Source organism: Euwallacea fornicatus, chromosome 21 (assembly GCF_040115645.1).
Source record: "Euwallacea fornicatus isolate EFF26 chromosome 21, ASM4011564v1, whole genome shotgun sequence".
Classification (NCBI taxonomy): Eukaryota; Metazoa; Arthropoda; class Insecta; order Coleoptera; family Curculionidae; genus Euwallacea; species Euwallacea fornicatus.
This window is the reverse complement of record NC_089561.1, coordinates 2,012,755-2,038,657: the sequence shown is the minus strand read 5'-3', so window position 1 is coordinate 2,038,657 and position 25,903 is coordinate 2,012,755. Positions and strand designations below refer to the sequence as shown.

The 25,903-nt window shown below is 38.4% G+C and overlaps 1 protein-coding gene across 2 annotated transcripts in view; it reads left to right on the top strand.

Moving 5' to 3' along the window:
• The first annotated feature begins 489 nt into the window (after window positions 1–489).
• heca (headcase) overlaps window positions 490–25,903 on the top strand; it is a 78,667-nt gene continuing 53,253 nt past the window's right edge. The window contains exons 1-4 of one of the 2 annotated variants that reach the window (XM_066294398.1): window positions 490–698; window positions 4,371–4,561; window positions 4,842–5,159; window positions 22,814–22,910. In XM_066294398.1, the coding sequence (XP_066150495.1) occupies window positions 4,410–4,561; window positions 4,842–5,159; window positions 22,814–22,910 (567 nt within the window). In that variant the 5' untranslated portion in view covers window positions 490–698; window positions 4,371–4,409. Of the gene's footprint in view, window positions 699–1,689; window positions 1,953–4,370; window positions 4,562–4,841; window positions 5,160–22,813; window positions 22,911–25,903 lie in introns of those variants that run through there. The other variant, XM_066294396.1, reaches the window with a different exon arrangement.

Sequence of the window (25,903 nt, the reverse complement as noted above, 5' to 3'; positions counted from 1 at the left end):
CGAAATCAGACCACATTTTTACTACCTCTCTTTTCGTAAGGAACTAGACAAATGAATTACGATAAACGGCGATACGAACTTTTTCCCTATCTTAATCTGCGGCCATGTTCAATTCTTGGCGAGGTGAATGGCGACGTGAACATAGAGGTACCCTGCGAGGTGTGATTCTTCACTAGTAACCTGAACTTTTTCTCTTTTTTGGCCCTGCAACGTGTAATTAAATGTCTTTAATTAACGTCGCAGAAAATTCCTTTAAACTTATTAAATTTTTAGAACTCCACAATTTGCCCCAATTGTGTCAAAAATCATCGCAAAATTCATCTAGTGTGCCATGTATGCGCTTGACATAGTTCGCGCCAGAAACAAAGATGGATGATGTTTGCGCAGTCTGAATTCAATTGTTTTGTCAGCCATTGTTATTGTCATCGGCGTCGATAACGTTACTGATGTTGGTGGATTTTGCAGGTAGTTTTTGTTGTAAACTTGAAATTTCCAGAACCGTAAAACTGTTTGGATGATGAGAATATGGAAAAATAGAATGTTGCCAGTGTTTTTCGCTAAAATTCCACTATATTTGTGTCGTATTTATCGTGCACCCGGCTCATATTACATACCTTATTCTTCATCTTAATGAAGATGTTCCAGAAACAGAAAATACAGACAGATATAAAATTTATAATCTTTTGAGGTGAATTCTGGTAAGTTTTAAGTTCTTAATAAACAAGTAAGTTTTATGTTCTTAATTACTTCAACAAAATTCCGTGATAACCTCTATAGACAGAAACGCGGAAATCAAGTGTCTGCCAAAAGACTGTGACGGCAGTGACTGGAGTTTTCGCATGGTACCTACAGATCAATAAGCATCGATTTTGTAGACAATTGCTATATTGTAAACAAATTGCGGTGATTTGATAAGTATCAACAATTTTGATATTTCTAGAAAACGTAAATCAGATAATATAGTAAAACAGCAATGAACTCTTGCCCTACAACATCGTATAAAACGGAATAGATTTTGTAGAAATTCTATGAGCAGGTCTAAGAAAGGCAGTGGCGTATCTAGGTTTTAAAACTCTGGTTTTTATAATATGTTCATAAAATTGATAGTTATGAAACACAGCGACGCACCTAGATTCCCTGACCTTTTAACAACTTGAACATCTTTCTTTCATCAGTCATGTCCTACGGCCAAAAAAAAACACATTTTGTCTGGCATCTTCTTACTGCTACTGGTGTCCACATGTGAAAAGCTCCTCGTTTTAATCCACTCACACGGATTCCATTTTGAACTTACATACCTCGTTTGAGCTCTTGGTCGGTTTGTGAGAAACTGAGAGGAACCACGGTTCAAGGTTTTAAAAAATTACAAGATTTAAAAAAAAAATTTAATTTTTTTTTTGAAAATTATGAAGTTTCTTGCAAGAGTTGGCCCAATACTCACAAATATCTCCCATTGGGCTCCATTGCCACGGCTCCTCGACCATGCCGCCGTCGCATCCTCGGAGGCCGGACGCCGGTGCAGCGTCGACGTCGCGGCGCTTTCGCCCGTCGGTCAGGGCCTCCGAGAGTGAAAAGCGGCGCACGTCTCGGCGCCGCGAAACCGAAAGTGGCCCCCTCCTTTCGCTTTCTCGTTCCCGGTGGCCACGCGGCTTACTCCACGCACAGCATAAACCAGTAGGCTTCCTCTAGGCCTGGTGGTAACTGGTAACTTACGCGTTTTGGTAAGCATCACGCTCGCGTCAAGGTTCTTGTGTATTTCGCCCACGCTCATGGCCCCGCGCCGAGCCACCGGAATGGACAGCGTCGTCGGCGTCGGTATCGAAGGTTCTGCTTACACCCGGTGTTGTGTTCCTTCCGGGGACTGTCTTCGGGTCCAGCAAAAGGTGATCGGCTCCCATCCAGGAGAGGATCCCATGCTTATTGCCCTCGACGATCTGCGAGACACTGTCAGGGTTAGTAGATCGTAGATCTCCTCAAATTCGCAAATTCAAGGTTGTTTGTAGTATCTCTGAAACTGTATACACAATCTCTCGATGAAAAAAAATGAGGTGAACACTCCCCTTGACACTCCAACCCTCCTCACCACCGACAGCTGAACCCTTAAGTACTCTAAAACCCTAAAATTACAGGCCTAAGCCCGTTAAGTTCATTACCTATGCCGCAAAAGCCGGCCGGCGTTTTAACAACGCAAAGCCGGCGATTACCAAAGCCTTGTTCAAGCATGAAAAGTTTGTTTATTATGAACGGCTAAAATTAGCTCGTTTTATGGTTTCTCTAACAAAATGTCAAGGAAAATATTCAATCAAGTGCTTGATTTATGGGATATCAAATCATTAAGCCGTGCTAATCTTTCATGTTTGCGATAAGCACGTCCCGCTCAATATTGAGGCTCGAATTTGGTCAGTTCTGTTGGCTCAAATGTTGCTCTCTTACGAGCATTATTAAAGTCTCAATAAATCAGAGGCCTTTGGCACTTTCTGAGTGCAGTAATATATTAATGCGATTTTAACAAGCAAATTCCATAAACAATGTGTGACACTTTGTGTGAAAAATAATCATGTTTTCGCAGCATTTCATGTGCCGGGCTTGTTTTTAAGTTAAAACGACTAGAATAAATTTATTAGTTAATGGGGCCGATTTTCATTTTGTTGTTACGTCGATTGATTTAATTTAAGATCAGTCCATGGACGGTCTTTAGAATGAGTCAGAAGAGATGAAAATACGCTTTGCTTTGTTCTCATAAATACATTTTCATTATTGATTACAGATGTATTTCTATTGTGTTTACTTTATTAATAGTTATTCTACAGGAATTTGCCCAACTTTGAAAATAACATACTTTGGGTATAATTAAGGCAACAAGAAGTCCTCAATTGTTGAGCCAATAGTCTCAACAAGTTAGTTTCTCGAAACGACTAAAATCAATTGAGAATCGACATATCACTCTGAATGAGACATTTTTTAAATTAATAATTTCTTGCTGTAGATTTTATTCTATTCAAATCAGCCTAAAAACATCAAAGTTTCACGGTCACCAGAAGGGGAATGTCTCATACGTCACCTCAATGTGTTAGAACTTAAATTTTTCCTCTTATTTATGCTGCTAAAGTTTATTTAAATATTTTTTTTGTAATAACTGGTAGTTTTTATATTTAGGGTTTTCCCATGTTTATATCGTTTACTTTAATTTTTCGTCGTTGTTACATAAAACTTGATTTTGTCTTATTACATTTGGACAATTTGTGGAAGTGGCGAGGACGTCACTGATTTTCAAAAATATCACGTCATAGTTTTAGTAAATCGACTTTTGAAAAATATTAACGATTTAAAAAGAAAAAATGCTCAGGATTAAAATCGTCATTTATCTCTGAAAATTCGTATATTATTAATTTATTTAAAATACAGTACGCTACTGCCCAACTGTGATGCGTAGTTGCAATTTTTCTCAAATTATTTTCAAGTAAGGTTTTTTAATTGCAATTTAGTAAACCTTCAAATGTGGCCCCGCTACGCCACTGTGTCCTTGACTAATCAAGATGTAATTTTATTGTTTGTATCTAATATTTAGTTGATTGTTTTCACAAAAGAAATTGATTGGCTTAGCACGTCTATTTGTGTGGTAATAATTTTTCAAAATTTTAATTCCCGAGAGACCGCATAAATGTTCTGTACTAAATCATGGAATGCAAGTTTTCCACATGACTCTTTCTTGACCTATAAAGTTTTAAATATTACTGATTGTATCCAATCTTTCGTCGATTATTCTGCCTGAAATTTATTAGCGTAGAAGGTCTGTTTGTGTATTTAGAGTCTTAACTTCGAGGTACGTACGTCACTCGATTTTAAGCTAAAAACACTTGAAAATATCTGTGATTCACTTTTTTTAATTCATGAAAAAATATCAGGGGCGCCTCTAGAGGAATTTATCAATGCAACAACCTTATTAAACTGGTGGTACTCGACATATTTCATCAGCCTGTCAGTAATAATACTTTAAGTTTCGAATAATCATTGACCTTTGAGTAAAACATCTAAAAAGGCACGTCTATTATTTTTCAAATGAGCCCTTTTAATTGCCTCTTATGCATGTTTAATTAAAAATAAAACACTTGAGAGATATAGCTTGGTAAACAACGTAATGCACTATCTTGATAGGTCGAAAATTGTTCGAATGTTGTTTACAGAAAAATTTGTAAAATCTCTCGTTTTTCAAGTTTAACAATGAACTTAAAATTATGTATTTTTTTCTATTGATATTAAAAATGTCTGGACTGCGTTGACATAACCAGTCTGATTTGATCCCGTGGACCATTTTAGTATTTTTTACATAATTTTTCCATTTTTTTCATATACATGAACTTTTGTTACAGGTCACATGTAACAACGAACTCTGCACCGTTGGCAGATATATGCACCGCGAATGCTTCGACCAATGGGAACAAACCGTTTTGTGTTACCTCAAAACCTGTGGTCGTGCGCGCTCCTGGTCCGAAAGGCAACGTCATCAAAACCTGTGGACCAAAAAGGGATACGATCTGGCTTATAAAGCCTGTGGATGTAGGTTGGTATCGTCAAATCTTTTAGTGCTGTAGAGGGAATGGCGCCATCTTTGAAGAGTTAGATAGACGTAGAATGTAGAGAGATGGCGCCACATGACTGTGTTAACTTCAGTGTGTGCGCACAGTTACTTATATGTTCTCTGCCACTAATTGTCCTCGTTCCAATAAAAAAAGCGAAACTCTTGCGCATTTTTTTATTTACTTAATATTCACTGTCTTAAATTCTTTTATCCACAAGTATTCCTGACCCATTGATATTAAACGTATATTATTCTTTTTCAGATGTGGCAGAGGTCACCTAAAGAAAGACCTCGATTGGATGCCTCCACCGCCCACAGCGAATATCTTTGGCCGCATCGAAGAAATCGATCCAACCGGCTCCAAGAAGAAGAAACGTCGCAATCGCAACTCCAGGCCTTCTTTGACAATCGGCCCAGTGGGGCCCTTGGTTGATGCGGGCAGGAACCGAGCAGGAAGCTTATCCTGCTCCAGCTCTGGAAGCAGTTCTCCTCCTGCTTCCGGTTCCGAACCCAGCGTATCCCCCGTTCACGGTTCTCATTCGAAGAAGAAGACGAGAATCGAGATCCCAGATCGAATAAGGTGAGTGTTTATCGTCGTATAAACTAACCCGACTGATTAGGGCTGTAAATCCTACACACAAACGAGACAATAACGTATCGTTAACGACCTGAGTCGTTAACAAATGGATATTTCGATCCTGATTAGCAATTAAGCTCCGGATTTATCTTTAGGTTACGGTTTCTGGTTTCTTAGGTTTGGCCCTAATCAGAGTGTTGCTACGGCGACAATGTGCATATATTCTCACTGAAGTCAATATTTACAAAAACCAGCTGGATTCGCATCTAAATATAGATGGTAAAAGTTTAAAAACATGGATTACGAAACTTGGCACATAATATCCAATTATTGAATAATATTCCGCGGGTTTTTAAGTCAACAGAGGAGATAAGCACCCATCACTGTTTACGAATTGTGTTTTTCACAAGTTATATGCGATATAGTATGTATTTTCTGTGGATAAATATTTGACTAGGTTTGTTTAATTACTATCTCTTCGGGCAACGGTGTGCGAAGAGAGCACACAATGCCAGTCTTTGTTGGGGAATTAAAAAATATCTGCATTATAAATTACGATCTATTTGTTGTTTGCTATCAGTCAATATTGTGAATTTATTGATAAGAAAGGGGGGCGACTAAGTAATTCTCGAATTGAAGAAATTTTGTTGGCCCTCTGTTAAATCAGAGGAGACTTAAGAAATGTATAGAATAGATAAAAGACATCTATGATGAGAGTGAAGATGTAGGTGCCATAGAAATTAATAACGTTTTGTCGTTATATAAATAAGACAGAGTGACAGCAGATGGTAGATGAGTGACTTTAGAAATTCAGTAAATGTCGAATTTTAATAGATATGTACTGACTTTTCGTGTCAATGTCAAATATTGTCACTTACAGCTCACTGAAATTTGACATTTATTAGATTTCTAAGGTCTCTCTTCTGCCAAAATCGACCATTGTTGCTGTCCGTTTTTATTTACACAAAACTGTAACTAATTTCCATGGTATCGTCCGATGTTTAATAAGTTAGAATACCACGTAGTATAATTACCATATTTGAAGGCAGAAGTGGTTATGGTTCGTTAATTTTTGAAGAATTACTTCTCCAACTATGACATTTACTTAGCTAAATTTGCGCAAGTGTCAACAATCAGTGGCGTCGAAGAGTTTAATTGCAAACTTCAGAAAATTTTCGCGACATTTCATTTGAGTTAAATAAAAATTTCCAAGGGCGTCGCTCAGAGGATTGACAGATTAGGAAATACTTGAATCTGAGATAAGTACCAATTTTTGAAACTTGATCCTAAAATTCAGTTGGTGCATTTCTTCGTTTTTGATCTGATATAAGCGATTTTCTTGCAATAAATCAATGTCACCACTCATATGGTAGCCTGTATACAAATAGCCGTCATAAAACACCCCTAATTTGGCAAGACACGCAATTTGATTGCCATATTTAGCGTTCTTGTATATACATCAAAGGAAAAGTATGTGTGGCGACTGATATGAATAGATCTCTGATCCACGAGGAGTTATTGAACCCGAAAAGAAGGTGGAGGTTACCGAGGCCCATTCAATTTAAAATTCGGGATTTATGTAAGTTTTTAAAGACTGTTAGCGAAGAAATTTGTCTGTATGTAGAAAATTCGCCTTTCTCTCTTTCGGTGAAAAGAACTTGGTAAAGTAATCAAACTTTTTATGGAACTTCTGTTATTTTTAAACGGGACGCTTATGAAAGAGTTCTCTGTTCTGTTCGGGAATGCTAATTTAAATTAGTTTGGATCACTTGAGAGAGCTGAAACAAAATTAGCATCAAAAAGAGCTCGATTTTCGTTCCGGAGAAAAATATGGTCTGTGGGTACATGAACACGACGTAACGATTCTTCTACGTCTAAATTATGTTTTCTCGTTATTTCTCTAAATTAAGCTATTCTTTTGTGCTGCCTCCAGCCCAGACAGACAGATATTCAACCTGCAACACGCTAATCAGATCTTATATTCCTGGATGGTCTTTTCTCTTTTGCTCTTTTCCTGCGGTATTTTGCATATCTTTAGTTTACATCCAGGGAGACAGATGTAAAAAATTTGATGCACACCACTTAGCGCTTATGTTACAACCAAAGGTTATCAGCTAACACGTGAAAAAACTTACTTTAGGAGCAATTAGCATACCTACAAGAAGTACTCGAGACTTCACTTCTGGCTCTAACAGACCGTGACTGTGGTCGGCATTGTTTCGTTTTAACGACCTTCCTTGGGTGTATCAATTATCTCAACCTCCACATCAGACATTAGAGAACCGTTCTACGTTTGTGCAACTAATACTCTTATTAATGAAAGCCATTACTAGTAGAAAAAGCATTTTTCTGTCCGATCCCGTGTCTTATGCATATATGCAGCAGTTATTGTCTTGGCACTTCGACGAGGTGGCAACGTAAATAATACCGACATGTGTAAGTAAATAGATTATTCGAAGGTTTAGAAGTAGGTACTCGGCATGGCCTTTTAAATCCCGTATGTTGTTTTTTAATGCTAATTAGCTGAAAATAGCCACACAATACTTTTAAACTGCGCTTTTATCCATATCTTACTTAATCTTTTCACACCTTTATTGAGTCGTATAAATAACATTCCTTACGCATCGTGTGTCACTCACTTAAAACAATACCAAGTTTTTGATAATGGATATAAGCAATAAAAACGTTTATGATTTTTATCTGATGGTGTTCCTGGCGAAAGCTCACCCGTAAGTTTGTATTGGTGCAGCGAAAATCTTGTAAAAATTAATTAGCTGTCGCAGAGGACTCGTCGACGATCAGTAAAATGATTTTCAACCTACTTCAATCGACTGAGCTGAAAAACTTTTAATCCTGAAAACGTGGGGAAGGAGATTTGCATTTATTTGCTCGAGTATTTTAAATCAATCGACTATTGAAGACCCGTTAAAATGTCGAAAATAGAAAGTGAAGCTCCGAAATCATCAGATGTGAGAATTTTAACTTAAAAATCCGCTGGTCAATTGCTTGGAACCTAGTAAAAACCCTACAAACCAAAAATTAATAAAGTAGAAGCTGCTGGATAAGTTTCCAGGTGAAAAAGAAAGCGATTACTGGCGTTCTACTAAAATTGATCCCATTTTTTCTGGCCGGAAGATCACCGTGCATTAGTGTCTCTATTAAGTCATTTTGTGGGCTCATAAAAAGATATTGAGCACTTTATAAAGCAAATAACGTTATGGGTATTTCGTCCCGATTTCGCGCCACGAATTAGTGCCCTATTTCTCAAAAATGAAGGTCAAACTGTGAAAGCTAGGTCCAGCACTTCTGAGTCAGTGGTCCTGCCCATTCTCCCCCTTTAGTCTCTTAGCAAATTTGAAAGTTTTCAAAATTAAAAATAAAAAATATTTCAGCCATAACAGTTAGGTCCAACCCTTAGTAAACTTTCAATTACTTTCTGCGCAATAAAATACCCGGAAAATGCGGTAGGAAAAACAACAATAGTGAACGTAAGCTATGAAAATTAACGATTATAGGTATGTTTATCAGAAAAGTTTCCCTACGGCTGGTATTGCAGATAAATCTCCAAAACTGCTGTGTTTTATAGTAATTATTCAGAAAGAGCGAGTTTGCTAGGTCAAGAACAACTCCTTATCGATCTGCAGCAGGAAAAGCGCCCCACAGGAATATCCCTCTTTTTGCGGGTTTGGGATTCGTTAAAGGCTCCCAAAGATGCGATTAAAATTCCCACCACGTGTAGGCCGATCTTGTCAATAAAAGTTCTCCTTTTTGGTTAGGAATTGCCTCGTTTTTCGACCGGGAATTTGATACACAAAGACCCAAGAGACTGTCTTCGGTAACGATTGTCGTTATGTCTATGTAGGTAGCCAGACATTCAAGGGGGTTTACCGTTAGAAATCCACCACGTGTAATCACCTACACTAAACGGATTAAAATGTTAATGAACAAGTCGTTAATCGAGCTCACAATAATACGAATTATTGCTATTATACAATAAAACGGCATATAAATTCATTTTGTAATTTTGCCGGATAAAAATAACTTTGTTTATCTTGTCTCTACATATATAATATGAATTTGCAACACAATGGCGAATCTACATATTATGGTGGAATAGATTTGCATAAAATTTCAGGAAGTAATCTGGGTTTTAGAGAGGTAATAGTGCCGACATTTTAGTGCAGAAACCTGTGAGATTTTTTCACCGGCGGACCCTTAATCAGAGGTGACGAGGGTGGAATTATCGATTCGGCTGTAGCACTTGTTAAAAATTCTCTTGAAAAAAAACGTTTAAATTTAGCCTAATCCTGACCACCTCAAGATACCATTAATTAACCTTGGTCAAATTCCACGGTGCACGGTACCTCCGGTATGTAAGTACACACGTATGCAACAGGAACTATTTTCGCCTTAGATCCAATAATAAATATGATTGTTATTTTCGTTCTGGCTCGGTTGCCAATTTGTGCCTCTCAAATGCCATGCCGGAAATTTGGCAAGTTAATTAGGCGTGTCAATCCACTGGAGGCTTATTTTCGTTGAGCCGCATTTTTCTGTGCGAAATGTGAAGGTTTTGTCCGAAAAAAACATGTTTTTTTATTCGGTCCGAAAAAGTCCGGACATAACCAAGTGATGAAAATCTGGATATTCAGAAAGTTTCTGTAGTGGCCCCTCCAGAAGTCTGGCTCTGTATTATTACATAGACCTATCCTTTAAAAGTCAAATGTAAATAAACTCAAGACGTAGAAGTGCACAGACAACTTAAAAAGGAACATGGCTGCTATTCAGCTCGCAAATGGAGGAGGCGAACCGAAAAATTAAAACAATCGGGATTTTTTTTGTCTTTCCTTCAGAATAGAGCACAACAATACCATTCTTTTATCTCTCTATCTGTCATTCTCGTTTTATAGCCGTTATCCAGTCTTTATCTTCCATTCTATTAATCTCTTCAAAGTTTAACGATCTGGCGGTGTATACACTCGCGGCTTATCTCCGAGATTACAATATTGTTAACTATGAGTTGTTTTGCACTTCAAGCTATCCGGAAGTTATACGTGAGTTCTGACTGGTAACGCGAAACCAACTGCTAAATGGCCCATTTATTTATACAAAGTCGAAAACACGATATAGTGCGCCAAGGTCGAAAAATATACATAATATTTTTAAATCATTCTTATGTGCTATTTGCACAAACAATGACGAGTTGGGCCTGAGATTTGGACAAATTAGCGAATAATTAATAACCGATGATGACGTCTTGTTTTTGTCACGAATTATTACTTTGGCAGGGTCATTTTATAAGAATGTGAGTCACTGTTTTCCTGCGGACAGAGCAATTTCATGCAATTCATGATTCGAGCACAAAAGAAGGATTGTATAAGAACCTTGCGTAAACTGCTTTTACCGTTGAAACTCGCATTTGGCACCACTGTGCCACTCTCATCAAGTCATATTCACCATTCGACCGCATCATATTGCCGTCCTTGTTTATTAGATCAGGTTAGACGGAAACCAACGCTATGGCATTGATCCTGCTGGCCCAAGTAGTGAAGTAGGTGCTGGTAGAGGTTGGCACGTACGTATGTATATCTTTTGTCTTTATTCACGACCAAGAATAAGGATGGCCTTAGATATGTTGCACAGCAGTTGATAGCTGCTTTGAATCGTAGGTCTATACGAATAGTCGTGGGAAATGAGAATTCAAATGGACAAAATGAGAGATTTTTTTGAATGTTTATAACTTAATAACGATTGATTTTGTGCATAATTTTTTACAAAGAGAAAAAATTCTGATGTTAAGAACAGAAATTCGAGAACTCAAGATCATTTGATTTTCGGTAGTGTGTATTTGAGTTTAAAGCATTCAATAATTCATCACAGCATGTTCCATACGTTTCGGAAACAGTGGGTGTTCGATATTTTCGAAGGTTACTATATAGTTTCTAAATTTACATTTAACTGTGAAGTAAAAGCTTTAAAAAATCTGAAAATTTACGCCCTGCGTGTTGACTAACAAGCGCTTCAGAAACATAGTTTATATAGCAGACCAACACTATTTTTAACATAGACGTGGTTATTGCCATTTAAAATCGAGACACTCAGTACGTGATTCGTAATGTGTGAAGATACACAATGAACTAGGACGTTTTGCCATATTTTTGAACTCGACCAATTTTTAAACATCACTTCGTGTACACAATGTGTTCCAAATTTCAGGTTAACAGAACTGTGAGGACTGACGGACCAAATTGTGAGGCAGTTACTCACAAATGACGAAATGATTTAAAGTCTACAAAAATTTTATTATTTCGCCCAGAAGGGCCAAAATTTTGGCTCTTTAACCACGTAGCCGAATTTCTAATTCCCTTTTGGTGACAGATGACAGATGGTCATTTTTGCTCTGCGTAATTGAAACAAAGGTGCGACAACAGCGTAAAGTAATAAAGAAGGAGTGAGACAGAATTGCGGTTGGTTTATGTGCTTGTTGTTCGCAAAGGATGGCAGAATTACGACCTTTTTCCGCACCCTTATAATGTAATGTCAAGCGACCCGTGCAGACGGCTATCCGAAAGGAAAGGCCGGATTTATGAAAAGTTTCACCCCCCTACGTAGAATTCCTCTAATATTCAAAGTCAGATCCAGTCAGTGCATAACTCATGTTTTATTATCGCCCTTGTGGAGCCGAAAACGAGAGTGATTATGGAAAAATGTATTAGAATGCAGGATATTTTATTAACACCTAGACCATTATTGCAATCGGGCTACTGAACTCTAAAAACAAAAAATCATGACGCTTATATTGCAATATAAATAAATGGTTTGTGTTATGCGAAAGCAGTTTCGGTGTAATTAACCATTTATAAAAGAAATATTTGCTTTTAAACATCTGCGTAGCATACTGCTTTAAGAGTTCAAAAACTGGTATCAATAACAACCAGAAGAGTGGTTTTTGTTGATGGGTCTGGGAAGTTTTTGTTTTTAATTATACTGAGAAAAAGCCTCCGTAATAAAGAGCAGGAACTCCATGTTCGAAATATTATTACACATGAACGGATCTCGTACGCACTGAGCTCCAATGAAACGTGTAAGCGCATCCCTTTTTAATATCCCTAATATAGACCTCTCTCACTTATACCTCTTACACGAATGATTTATTAAGTAGAATCCCGAAAAAATTTTAATATGAAATCCCTTATTGCATTCGATCATGCAGAAACAAATTCTTCAAGTCAAAAGGAGTTCAAGATGACGATTTTTCTTATTAGATAGCAGAAAAATCCTAAGGCTTAAGGCGATTACAAAGAAGGCAAACAAACTCGAACAACGGCGGCTGTTTGAACAGGGAACACAAACATATTAAGACTTATTACCTGGAACGTGTTTTCAATCAAATCCAGAAGATTGATCTTGAGGGAACTGCAAATTGCTGGAGAGCTAGGGGATAATAAAGGGAGCTCTGGAGAAATACGTTAAATAACTTGCCAGGGAAGATTTGTGTAGAAATGAAAGGATCCTGAGAGAATCCGCAATTTTTAAAAAATATCATGATTTCGGAAAGCGCACGACGACAACGATGTCCAACGTCTTTTGTTTAAAAATAACTGACGTCTGTCGTAATTGGCGTCACTAAATTCTTCAATTTTTTTAAAGGGAACTTGAGGTTACCAGGAGCTGACAATCTTGCGACAGGGTTGCCATGTCTACGTTATTTTTCTGGATTCCTTAACATTTGAGAAATTTGTACCCATCGCAGATAAACAACATAAAGAAAAAACCTGCACCAAATGTTGTTGTCTCATTATTTTGCCAAGAAATGTAACGTAGTGGCAACGAGGTTACTATCAGCTTTTAATTGTAAATTGGCCCCGATCATGAGACAAGGTATCCTAAATTTTTAGAAATTAAAATAATTTCTTCTGTGAATCCGTATCAACAATGCTGAGGGGGAACAAATATGGCGTCGGCCCGAAAAACTGACGGCTGTGAATACGTGGCAACTACGTCACCGTTTCTTTTTCTTTGACAGGAGGCTCAAGTTAGAGCCAAAAACTTGCACTCAAAGTGGCAACATTGTTGCCTAATGATGGCAGTGGCATGATTGCGAGGGTTGCTGCATTCAAGAGTGCGTTAAAAGCGTTCCGAACTGACGTTTGAAGGGTGTCTGTTGTCATTACAGAAGACGGTCGTAGTCTTAAATCAGTGTCGTCACTTGTTGAGCTCAATAGGTGATCGTCAAGAGTTTTAATATTGGAGAAAATGTTCCTTGAAGGTAAATTTACGTCTTTCCAAACAATAGGACAGACGCAAAATAAATTCACACAAATTGAAAACCCTCTCTCAGTTAACTCTAAAATCCTCAACATCGCTAAGCAAAACCTCTCGGAACTGCGTCAAAATTAAACCATTTCCATTAACGATCATCCGCTTTAAAACATCTTTTCGAGATTTTCTCGTCGTGGAAATGGAAACGTTACCGTTATCGCCATTAGGGCTTACTTTAATGGAAATTAATTTCAACTGTCTTAGGTTGTATTTCCATTATTCCTTTGTTAGGGTATTTTGTAGATATTTATTGCCTGAAATGTCGCGTCATCCCCGGAACGAGACGATCGCTATCGCATTGTCGACTTAATGGTTTGGACTTCATTTTATGTCCCCGTATGTTCCTTTCAGATGGGGTTACAAGGAAAATCCCGCTTTCCTGCTGACTACGGGAATTTTAAAGTTAATTCATGTTTCGGCTTTAATGTTCAAGTTTTTTCCGCCATTGTCTGTAGTTCAGGCCATTATTTCCTCGTTAGCGTGCTACCGACCACGTCTGATGAAGCCGAATTCTATATTATGATAAATTTAATTGAACCGAGTTTTGCAAATAAAGAAAATTGCCGCTGTTGAGAACAGTGCAACTATTGAGCAGTATTTTGCCATAAAATAAAGCAGCAGGAAACAAAGCGATTTGCTCCAGCAGAAACGTTAAAAATAAAACGGCTTTATAGGTCCGAAACCACTGTTGTGTCTGGGTCGAGGTCTAATTTATGATCCCGAACGTTCCAGCATCAACAAAGTCTTTTAAGGGTTTCCGTCCAGAAAACAAATTGTTATTCATTATTGAACACTTTGGCTTTAGCCTGGCTTTTTAATGATTATTGACCTTTAAATTTCCTGGCTTTAGAGCCAGACGATCTGATTTATTACGCAAATAATAACGTCTATGGATCTAATAGACCCTTCTCCTTATTCAAAACCTAAAACATGGAGTCCAATAACATAGATATGGGAGATTTATGTTTTCCATTAGAGTCGTCTACAAATTGATTGTATGCCTGAAAGAATGTCGCACTGCACCAGACATTGCAGCCATAAAGGAAGATGGCGAGGGATCTCGGGCACATTTAGATTCCTAATAGCCCTTTAGATAAATATTACTACTGCAACCCTACACTTGGAATCTATTAGAACTGTGTAGACGATAAGAATGTGGCCTTGATGGGGCTGTTTTTCATGTTTATGCCATATTACGTTAATAAAACGCACATTTCTTGTTCTGGAATTGAAGAAGGGAAATAAGAGAAACTTTGGTGTTTTTGTGCTTCTTTCAGTACGACCCTTATGCTCGCGTATAGGCATTCGCCTTGAGTTAATCTCAAAGGTTTAAAGTCGACATTTTCAGTGGCGTATCAAATTTTTAGAGCAATAAAGGAATGTTTGAAATTCACAAAGTAGCAAGAGAAGCAAGTATTCCTTTTATTTTTCTTATTTTTGTGTCCCTTTCAAAATGGCTACGATATTAAGCCTTGTCCCTTAATATTTATTTTGAGTTGGCGTAGCAATTTTGCGGGGCATAATAGATTTTTTATTTACGATGTGAATAAAGAGGAATCTTTCCCCTCATTTTAGAATTTCCGCGGGCCCTTTGTATGACCATAAGATTCGTGTATATCCAACGACAGTTAGTTTGAGTTAATCTCACAGATTTAAAGGAGACATGCCTCGACGCGGTATCAAGTTGATGGCAGAATAAAAGATTTTTTGAAATTCGCCATGTGGACAGAGAAGAAATGTTGAATTTATTTTTTTAGTATTTTTAAGTCCCCTTCAGCGCAGTCCTGATAGTAAATTTTGTGAGTTGACATTTTTCAGTATTTTCTTAGACGTTTCCTTCAGCCAGGCCCTGAGATTTTTGTTTATCTAACTGAACGGCCCTTATGAATTAATCCGAAAGGTTTTAAATCGAGGGACACATTGCACATGTGCAATAATAGATTTGTCCCCTTTCTACATCAAATTTCCCATTTCGAATGTAGGTCGGATCGATAAATTCATTGTATTTTTTTGCAGCTTTACCTTTTACACACGTATTCGCATGTAAAATACATAAATTCAATTCGCCGTCCTATGGCTGATTTTACATGGGAGCAAATGCTGTCCCTAATGGAGATTGAAAAGTTCATTGGCCAATACCTAATCCATGGACATACAGACAGTCCCGAACTAAACCCTCTTTCAAAAATAGCGTCATAGTTTATTCACGGGGATTTTACTGTTTTACTCTTTTGACTCAACGCTGATAGAAAATAAAGGGTGGAAAAGCATCGAAGCTAGGCGGGATTTTGGTAATGCGGTCCCAGGTGATATTCTTTGTCTCTTTTTCAACTTTATACCCTTGAGAGTCTGGAGGATCATTCCGGATATTCAGCCGGGAAAACTCGCATTGTTTACTCGATTCCGAGATGGAGTTTTCGTTGCATCAGAGTTTTCTTGTCGAACTATACGAGGTGCGGCCGTCGTACCATCAAACACGCCAACCTTGAACGAGGTTGGACAAGTCGAGGAAAGCCCGATGCATGATGGCTGGCTCAACTCAAAGGTGCGGCATATCAAATATTATCACATATTAATAGCCTCAAAGTGCATTGCACTCTCCTGCGATTGTATACCAGTTCGTTCGGTTACGTAAAAGTTCCAGTTTTGTTTCTCGTTTCGCCGCAGGATGAATATTGCGCAAAAATTTCTACATTTCAATAATTCACCCCTCCGAAACCCCAAATAAGGGCCCTTCCTTGGCATTTTTTAAATATTTCACCGAAGCAAAGGTGCTGACTTCTAATATGCGTATGGTGTGTGAATATTTATCGAGGCTTTGGGGGTGAGATGCCTGGAATTCCTTCATATCCAGGTTTTCAAAAAAAGCTAGTGCAACCCATTAAACAAAAGGAAACAAGCAGAAACTCTCGGGGAATGTGCGAGGACTATTAATAAAATTTATGTTTCCTTTGGCTCTTTTTGGATATAAAGACGCCCTGGAGATAATTTTTTTGCTGGATAAGTTTCCTGGAATGGAACGTATGCCATTAGCATTTCGGAAATTAATTTTCTTGTCCGGAAACTAGCTACTCAAAGCGGACAAAGTTTTGTTTGGCTTGGGGACTATCGCAAGAAAAATTATCTCGTCACGTGGGTTGATAAAACAAATTAAGTTCTTCTGCGATTTGCATAACTAAGAATAGTTCAGGTTAGATAATGAGATGTGAATATTAAAATGAAAATTTTTATTCCTTAAATTGGACTCTTCTGAAGGTTTTTTGTTGATCGAATGTTGGTATTCGAGGTATGTTAACGAGCAATCCGCAGAATAACTCAAATGAAACGATACGCGGAGAAGTAAAACTAAGACCTTTTTGTTTTCTTTGATCCTACATTTAATTCGTCAGTAGCTCGTACCTTAATCTCACTTAGTGTTATTACAACTCTCATTTGCCACCACTGTGCGGGTGCCATTAAATCGTACATACCGCCATCCACCCCGCATTATATAGTCATCTTTGTCTTCTATATAAGCGTAGAGCGAGACGAAAACTGTGGCATTGATCGTTCCCAAGTAGTAAAGTTAGCCTGAATGCAGTTGATATTTACGATTTACCTCTTTTTTTTTATTCAAATGTGCATGGCGGAAAAGGATGGATATACGTTATGCGGCATTTAATATTACCTGTGAATCATAGGTCGAGACGACAAGATGTGGTGGCAAATGAGAATTTTAGGGGGCAAAATTAGAGATTTTCTTAAATGTCTCAAGTTTTACGTGGGGTTATTTTGTGAATTTTTTCGGGGGGTTTTGGAGGCAAGATGCTCCCGCCGTTTCGAGTGGAAAATGCCTCATCGATCCTTCACCGCCTCTGAAGTTACTGGCGACCTAATGGCAACTAGTTCGGAAATCTTAAATAGCACTTTATCGAAACAAAAATTGCCGACAAAAAAAATGAAATTCAATATCAGGTAATTAGTTTCTTATGCTAATCGTCTGAAGGCCATCACAAGCCATGCAATTTAAATAAAATCCTACTACTTCCCTCTTTCAAAACCCAATTTTTTATGCTTGCCAAGACCATTACCTCTGAATACTGGTTTGCATAACTTTGACAAACAATACAAGTTTGCTTTCTGCCCTCTAGAGAGAAATGTCTGTTTGATTTAGCTGAGCCTTGAAACGCGAACAACAAGGTGTTACACCTCGTATACACTCGAAGGTTTCAATAGTCTTCGAAAATATTCGTCGCTGCTGTTGAGATAGGTTTGTTATCTGGCATTGTCTTTGACTATAGGATTTCAACTGTAAATCTAAATCTGTGCAATTGTGATTCTTGGTGTCCACAATAACGCAAGCAAATCGGACCGGTAACACAAAACGAAAGCTGCATTTCAGCTAAGTAATTTAATATTTCGAGAACAATATATCGTCGACTATAAAATGGGAACTAAATACTTGATAAGTACTGGCATAAAATGTTCAAGCATTGTTTGAAGGCAGCAAGAAATGTTCACGTTTAGAACCTGGCGAACATTGACCTCTTTGGCAGAGATAACATGTTGTCAGTTAGTGCAGTTCATATTATGACGTAGTTCTTATCGTCTATGTTGCAGATTACAGTAATAATTAGTTAATACTTGAATAGAAGATAAGGAAAGCAGGAAGTGGTATTACATATTGTTCTCTTGTGCTAGGCCTTTCGTTATGGTGTAGGTCTCGAGAATAGAATTGCAAAGAACCTGAAGTTTCGTTTGTTGAGTATCCCAGAAAGTTCAAGTTTGAAATGGGAAAATATTACCTCCATTCCGGAGGCATTCTCAAAATCGCGAAAATTAATAGAAACGAGGTCTCAGAAACTAGAAGAGACGTTGCAACCCGGCTAGCGCAGTTCTCGAAATATTGACGCTAAACAGATTCCCTCTATCAATTCCCCAGATATTGGTGCTCAAAATTGAGCTCGCACTGCAATTTTTGTGCAAAAATCGTGCCGTTCCAGATACATAATGAATATATGTGCAATAATTGCTAAGCGTAATCGCAATTCAGCCTAATTAAGAAAGCTTGTTAAATGGCATTATGACTGAATTCAAGGAGCGTTTTACTGTTAATAATCGAATTTTAAAATTGGCCGCATATCGAACATGTCGATAAATTAGGTGTTTTATGTCACTTTTTGCAAAACGACATTGACCTAAAAACAATCAGCACAGACAATAATTGTTTATTAATTCGCCTGGGCCCAAATTGGTTCGTTAATATTCACATGTTTTCGCTTAACTGGCCGAACCATCTTCTTAAAGTTCGAAGTCGTCATTATTTATTCGTTTGTTATTCAAAGTGCACAAAAATTCATTTCACTCAAGTAAACAGCCACGAATAATCAACTTAAGGCCGTTTATTTTTTCATTCACTTCAAATGTAAACACCAATCAATGTTTCTGATTAAATTGGATGTTTCAATGCTGACCCATTTCGATAATTGAACGAATCAAAAAGTGCATCCTTGACCCTTTTGCGAGATGCATAAATTGCAGCCTTCCTGTGCGTCTATCGGTGTTAAGGTTGAATTTATTCGGCAATAAAGCCGGGAGTTTCGTTATGAGCCATTAGAGCCCTTATGCCGCCGATTTATCTGGAAATCGATGGGAAAAATGTCTCAATTTTCCTATTACTGACGTCAATAAAAAGGGCTCTTAATAGCTATTAAAGACCCGGTCAGCAGAAATGGGAGAGCTTGCCAAACGCAGGCTGAGGACCATAATTCCGAAAATACCTCGAGCCCTTATCTCGTGGATTAAAGTGCCCTTTTTTATGTCTGGAATTTAATCCCTGCGACTAGATTCAAAATCCATTACACTCTCCATGTAAAGTAAAACACTCCCACCTAACAATTATCTGCAAACATGTACGTAATTTTAATGCTGTTTGCATGAACCTCCGATTAATCGCCCACGTGTCGTTGTTGTTTTGCTAACCGGCATGCTCTTATCTAATGCCAAATAATTACTGTTTATGAGTCTATTTATAGGTAAATTTTTGTAGAAAATAGACATGAATTCTGAAGAGTTTCAAGTGTAAGTGGTTTTGGTGGAGCTGTCTCATTCAGCTCAAGATCGCTAAAGAAAAGCTTTAATTATACCAGGGACATAATGGTATTATGTAAGCGTAACGTCTCGATTCCAAAAATAAACCGCCAATTTTCTGAAATATTATTTAACCTGACTCATTCATGTTATGGTTTTTATAATGGCGCCAGATAGATTGTTTATCATGCACAACTGGTTTGAACGCCATGTTTGGACTTGTTTGTGAACAGTACGGGGTACCCAACAAGTAATTTTTAACCCATTGATTTCAGTTGCATAACCTTGAAGCACCGAAAAGGGGCTTTAGGAAGCATCATTATTAAAATGGAAGGCAGTGGAGCATCCCAACCAAATAAAATCGCACGTTTAGCATAGTCGTTAACCTTGAAATCCTCCATCAACATTTGGACCTGTTTTTTTTTTTATATTATTTTTTGGTTGTACAGGGTGCGCGGATTAGGTAACCGAAAACCAGTTTGGACGGTAACCGGCTTATGCAATTATAAGTTTTTGTCCAACCATCGAAATATGAGATCATTGATGGTTTCATTGCCAGACTGTTCTATATAAATTGTTGTCATGTCAGCATTCACTGCCAAGGTTACTACGTAGTAGAGCTCAGCCTTCGGAAACTCATGGCACTGGCGCACCTAATTATTGTACTGTATTCGTCACGATTGATCCTGTATAATTGAAAGTACCGCTTTGTTTACGTTTTTTATGCCGCTACTAGAATAAGTAAGATCTGCGGAAAATGGAAATGAAGATGGCAACGGAGACCATCTCTTAGGCAACTGCACGGATGGAAGATACATCTGAGCAATCGTCGGGAGAGGTTCTTCGTTTGTCGTTTAACGTAGAAAAAGCCAATTTCGAAAACAAAGTCATGTAATAACGTTAAGTGAACTAAAATTACCGTACTGAGGTCGGATCATGTAACTCGAAAATTACATTCACAGCAATTACAACAGAAATCTTCCTGTTCCTCCAGCTGGTATTATCACGCTTGTCATTTCAGAGGCAGGAACTCTGTCACGATGCGGCATTCTTTAAATTCAAAATAATTGATTATTTGTTGTCCTTTTGGGAAATCTCGTTTCGATCTTCCTATTTAAAAATGCAATACGGCTCGCTTAATACGAAGGTTCAAGGGACAGACAAATTGGCTCGCTGTATCGGTTCCATTGTATTTCTAATATACTTGACGAGACTTTATAAATTGGACGTTATAACCGTGATCTCGTATTAAGCGCGTAACACTGGCAGGGCTGAACGGCATTAGCAGGCCTGGAATTTCAGAGGCAGTGCCTGTGCATCAATGGAGGTTTTTTCTTTTTAATTAAAAATGTCCCTTTTTTGTCTCTGTTTTTAGGGAATTTCTCTGTTCGAAATTAGTACTCTTTTTGTCACAAGGAAAACCTTCAAACTGGACTGGTGTTCTGGCGGCCGGGCCGTGTGAGACACCCCAAACCGCCTACCCGCCGAGAACCTCGGAATAAAAGAACTTTCTCCAACTCTGGACCTGTCCCTGAGGGATATATCGTCAAGGTCAGCTACCATCTACTTCACTTGTCTTCTGCTAATACATTCCCCGCTCTGCTTCTCTGTTGCGTTTTTACATCTACCGGCACCCCTGCGTGGTGACCACCGAACCTAGTACCCAAACCATTGATATTTCTATAGGAAATTTTATTCCTATTCCCAGTGCATTGTGTGACGTTCTTATTGTGGTCGATTCTCCTTGGAATTGTTTGTCATTGTATAACTAGAAACAATAGACTTTGTCAGTAGTTTGAACTCAGTGCGAATCCCTGATATCAACACCACGAAACTCGCACATTCCCAATACGAACTTGAGCCATTATGGATCCGTACAAGTCTTAATTCTTAGGCAACGCCAAATAGGAAGAATGTTCTACTGTTGAAAGTTTCTATATATGTAAGTTAAAAGCACTATTCGCATAAAACATTATGTTTCTCGATTATAAACACTCGTCAGATATTCCTCGACGATAAACATGATATCGCACATGCCAACGAACACGTAGGATGGCGCCAAGTTTAAACCTCTGTTTATTATTAAAGCGGAGAAATCCTTCTAAAAATGGCTCACGTTTCTCTATTTTTGATACATCTCAACGTAAACGTTTTCTGGATGCTAAAAACGTCACGTTTCAAATTTTACTAAACGTCTAGTACCTTGTGGAAATTAATATAACTAAGCAGACGTTTCGCAAGTTCGTTATCAGACAAGAAAGTAAAAGTTTCCGGGTAAACTGCAAAGTTGTTTATCGAATCCCAGCAATATCGCTCAGAAGTTTCGGATTCGGGCGTAATTCTCAGCTCATAATACATGAATATACAGTTTGTTAAATTAAGTTCAAGTTAAACGAAAACATCAGTTTAAGTGTTACTGCCGTCGTTGCTAATTAAATAAGAATATGTACGTCTCTGATCTAATAAGGGGGTTTAGAAGCGACAGAGAGGTTCCGAAATCTAAGTCTTAATGAGACAGTTTGGCAGCACCACAATTCACATTTCAAATGCCTGCGCCGTAAACAAATATGACGCACGGTTCAGGTGTGATTGAGCGGATCGCCGCACCATCATTGGTCGAACGCGTATTTCTCGCACATTGGTCCGTGCCGCTTGACATTACCCATCGCACCGTGGAATCGCCCTTCGTCCAAGGTTGTCAGATCGTGCTCTTACTACCGACCTTCTCAGTTATTCTGAACGATATTTGGCCTTCCAGTTTCGACAGTGTCTGGGAAATAATTCAGGCCGCAACTCTCGCTCTTATGGAAATATGAAACTGGTAATTTTCAAAACGCGACGAGATTCGAATAATTGTCCCCGAATGATTATAAGTTTAAGGAATATCGTTAATATTAGCATAACTGCGGGATTTTTCGTTGATTTGAAATTCCAGCAGTGCCCCCCGGGGATCGGTGCACGTTTGTCCTACGAGATGCGGGCAAACTTCTAGGAGGTTCCCGCAGGATAAATTCACTCGCAAGGTCAACAAAGGTCGTGCAAAATTTAATAACAATATACCTTCTGTAAACGGTGTCTTAAGTGAATTTGGGGCCGGGTTAGTTTCCCAAACTTCCACTCAAGTTTCATGGTGATTTCAGTCAATTATTTACGATCGAGTACCGCCGTTTGTACACGGAATAATGCTTGAGCTATTGTATGTCTTTATTAATATTGTGCGATAGAAGGGCTGCCGTTTTCTAATTCGATGAATTTTATTGTTTCAGGATTGCCGGAGGTGCCAATGGAATTTTCACTCGTCGCTTAGACTTTAGTTCGTTCAACTCTCTTCCAAAGAGCAAATTGAATTCCTATCAAATTAAGGTAAGAGAAGTATGTCTTTTGTTCTGTTTCAAACAATGAAGCCCGAGAAGCCGGCTTAATTAAAGGCGTGGTTAGTGAATTATTGGGGGTTTCTTATCCGATTTTAATAACACGAGCAGAACAAATAGAGTGAAGAGGGACTCTTTGATTGTTCTCAAACAAATTTCCAACGGCATTCAAACTCCCATTTGGCTCAGCTGTCTAAATGTATTAAATAACACCAGCAAAATCCATAAACATCCAACTCTTTCCTCCAGACGCGTTTTTCCTATTGATATATTTTATTTAAAATCCTCGGCTGCTTCGAAATTCGTCTCGGGACCGACGTTTTTGTTGCCCCGCGATAAGCTAATCTCATGCCAGTCCTGTCGTGACTTACCATTCGATTTAGTCCGGCCCTTTTTCTGCCATCTTTCTTCTTCGTGGCCGTGACCTAGCTGAAACTGGTTTCCGAAGTGGTTTACTCCACTATATAACTGTAGTTTAAATTTTTTTTAAGTCGTGAAAACGAGCAGCAATCGGCAGTATAAGATAAAAGTGAAATGACAAGATCAAAGGCAGAAATAAACCGACGGCACAAACAACTTTCGATACAAAAATGAACCTTACGAGCGGGGACATATTTGCAATAATGGATTATGTCGGTGATCCTTTGGCCTTTTCGGACAATTAGGAGCAACGCTCCCAGTCTCCATTATTCGGCCAGCCAATATCTCTTTCTCAAAAGATTTATTTTTCTATTGACTCCTGAAAAATGCTCCACCGCGATGGCTGGAACTTTCCAACTTCAAGGAGCGGAATTTATATCTACTGACAGAAAAATACCGTCTTTGGTTTTTGTTGGGAAACGTACGTTTACGGTAATTCGGACAAGTACGAATGCATATATGGGAGAGTTCAGTTCTCTAAAAACTGGACGTTTTCTGGAAGAAACGTAAGGTGATTTTAAATCATCGAGAACGCAGCGTTTGTAGACACGAGTGCTAATGTGATTGAGTGGATGGGTGTAAACTAGCGGTCGCCCATTATGAAGGGTCAATAAACATTAGCATTTCGGGGTAAAATTAGCCCTAAACTTACTAGTAATAAAAATCGTTATAATAATGGAAATGCGCGACGATTTATGTTTTAGACGAGAAAATCGAAGAACACTTGGAAACTGCAACGTAACGAGACTTTTAATATTCCTGACAACCACACAAAGCCTTCGATTGGTTAAAATATGAAGTGAATCTCGTCATTCAAGTCCAAGTAGTGGCACGGGCTTCGGGTCACCACACAAAAACTGCTTCACGTATTTTACCTCCGCCAGTTCTGGGGTCCGCCGTGTTTCGAGGACCCAATAGAGCAATAGCAATATCTCGTTCTTCGTTCTTATCCTTCAAACTTTTCCATTAGGTTATCTTCAACTTTGATCCCATAAATCGACTAAAACTCTGTCTTTATGTTCCTTACATGAAACCTGTTCTCGCCTAATATTACGGTGTGTACCGTTTCTATAAAGTCCCGAGTTCTTTCTTCTGTCCAGGCAGCAAACCGTTTGACTTGATTTAGTTTACTTCGAAGTGTAGGATGTTGTCTATAAAGACCATTCGAGTAAATTGCCAAGAATGAAGTGCCAGAGTAAAAAAAGACGAGCGTTTTCGCAGCCACTCCAACATGGCTGGGGCTCGCCCATAAAGGTTTCATTTCAAAGACGAGAAGCAACAATAAAACCTCCTTTTTTTGGGATAAGACTCCACCAATAATTCTCTATTCTGCTATAGAAAACCGGTCGATTAGAAGAAGAAGACATAAATCCACGACTTTCACATGTTAAAACGTAAAGGTAATTGGTGCAAGAAGTCGCGAGTATTCTCTATACACCGTTTAACTGTAAACAAACCTGTCAGTATTAATTCTCCAGAGTTAATGTTAAGGATTGGTCATACCATATACGATATGGAAATAGACGTAACGAGAACGTACGACTTATGGGAGCAACGTGAAACATGTGTACGTTTGTGATGGGACGCTTGTTAAACGGAAAATATATGGTCCTGCCTGGGGGCTAAAAAGCAGGTTTCTTGCTGCGAATTTCCATTATTCCTGCCCTGCAATTGCAACCCTAAAGATTACAAATTCAGAGAGGGGAGCCCCAATCAGTCAAAGACTGGGGTAGGTCCGCTACCCTTAGCAACAACCGGAATGGGATTTCTTGCCCCGTTGCCTTATCGATAATTTCTGCAGTATTAACAAATGTTTAGGTCATGTTCTTTTTATCCAGGAAACAGACACTTAGCACTTTCATTAGGTCCGAAAATGCAATTGCGAATGAGAATGGAAACAATGGGCAATAAGCAGAGGCATCTCTTAAATTAACTTGGCCAGCCCAGACTGTAGTTGGGCTACAAAAACAATGAAGTAATCAGACTGTTGGGACATTAAAACCGTCATTTGTCACAATTATGAGGCCCATTCAAACGTCACAACCTGCAAGAAATGGCCTCTGAGAAAGGAGAGCTATGGAGGGCCAATTGGGCATTCAAAATGCTTTTTCGGGGGTGATTCTATTGACTTATCGAAGGGCGCATTTTTCCTTAAAATTGTGTTATTCAGATTTTTACAATTTTGAATCGAAATATTTTATAGAGAATATCCCCTTGTGCTTCCCCCGTTCTCTTAAGTCAAATCAATACTATTTCAAATGTAACTCCTCTGAATGAATCTGGGGTTCGGCAATAGATGTTTTCACGGATATTTCTCCTTATTTTTGAAAGATCTGCAGTTTCATGAAAATCAAACGTTTAACAAAAATTGTACGTTTTTAATACGCAAAGCGAAGTCTGAATTATTTCAAGTAGAACATCCAGCGCATTAATTTCGTATGTGAAACTATGAACATGGCAGAACATTTTGGAAGCACATGTCCCTACAGTGAGCTCTCTTCTGCTAAAAGTAGCCGACGTTAAAGTCATGGCCGGATCGTCTAATTATTGCTATGAAATTTCGAA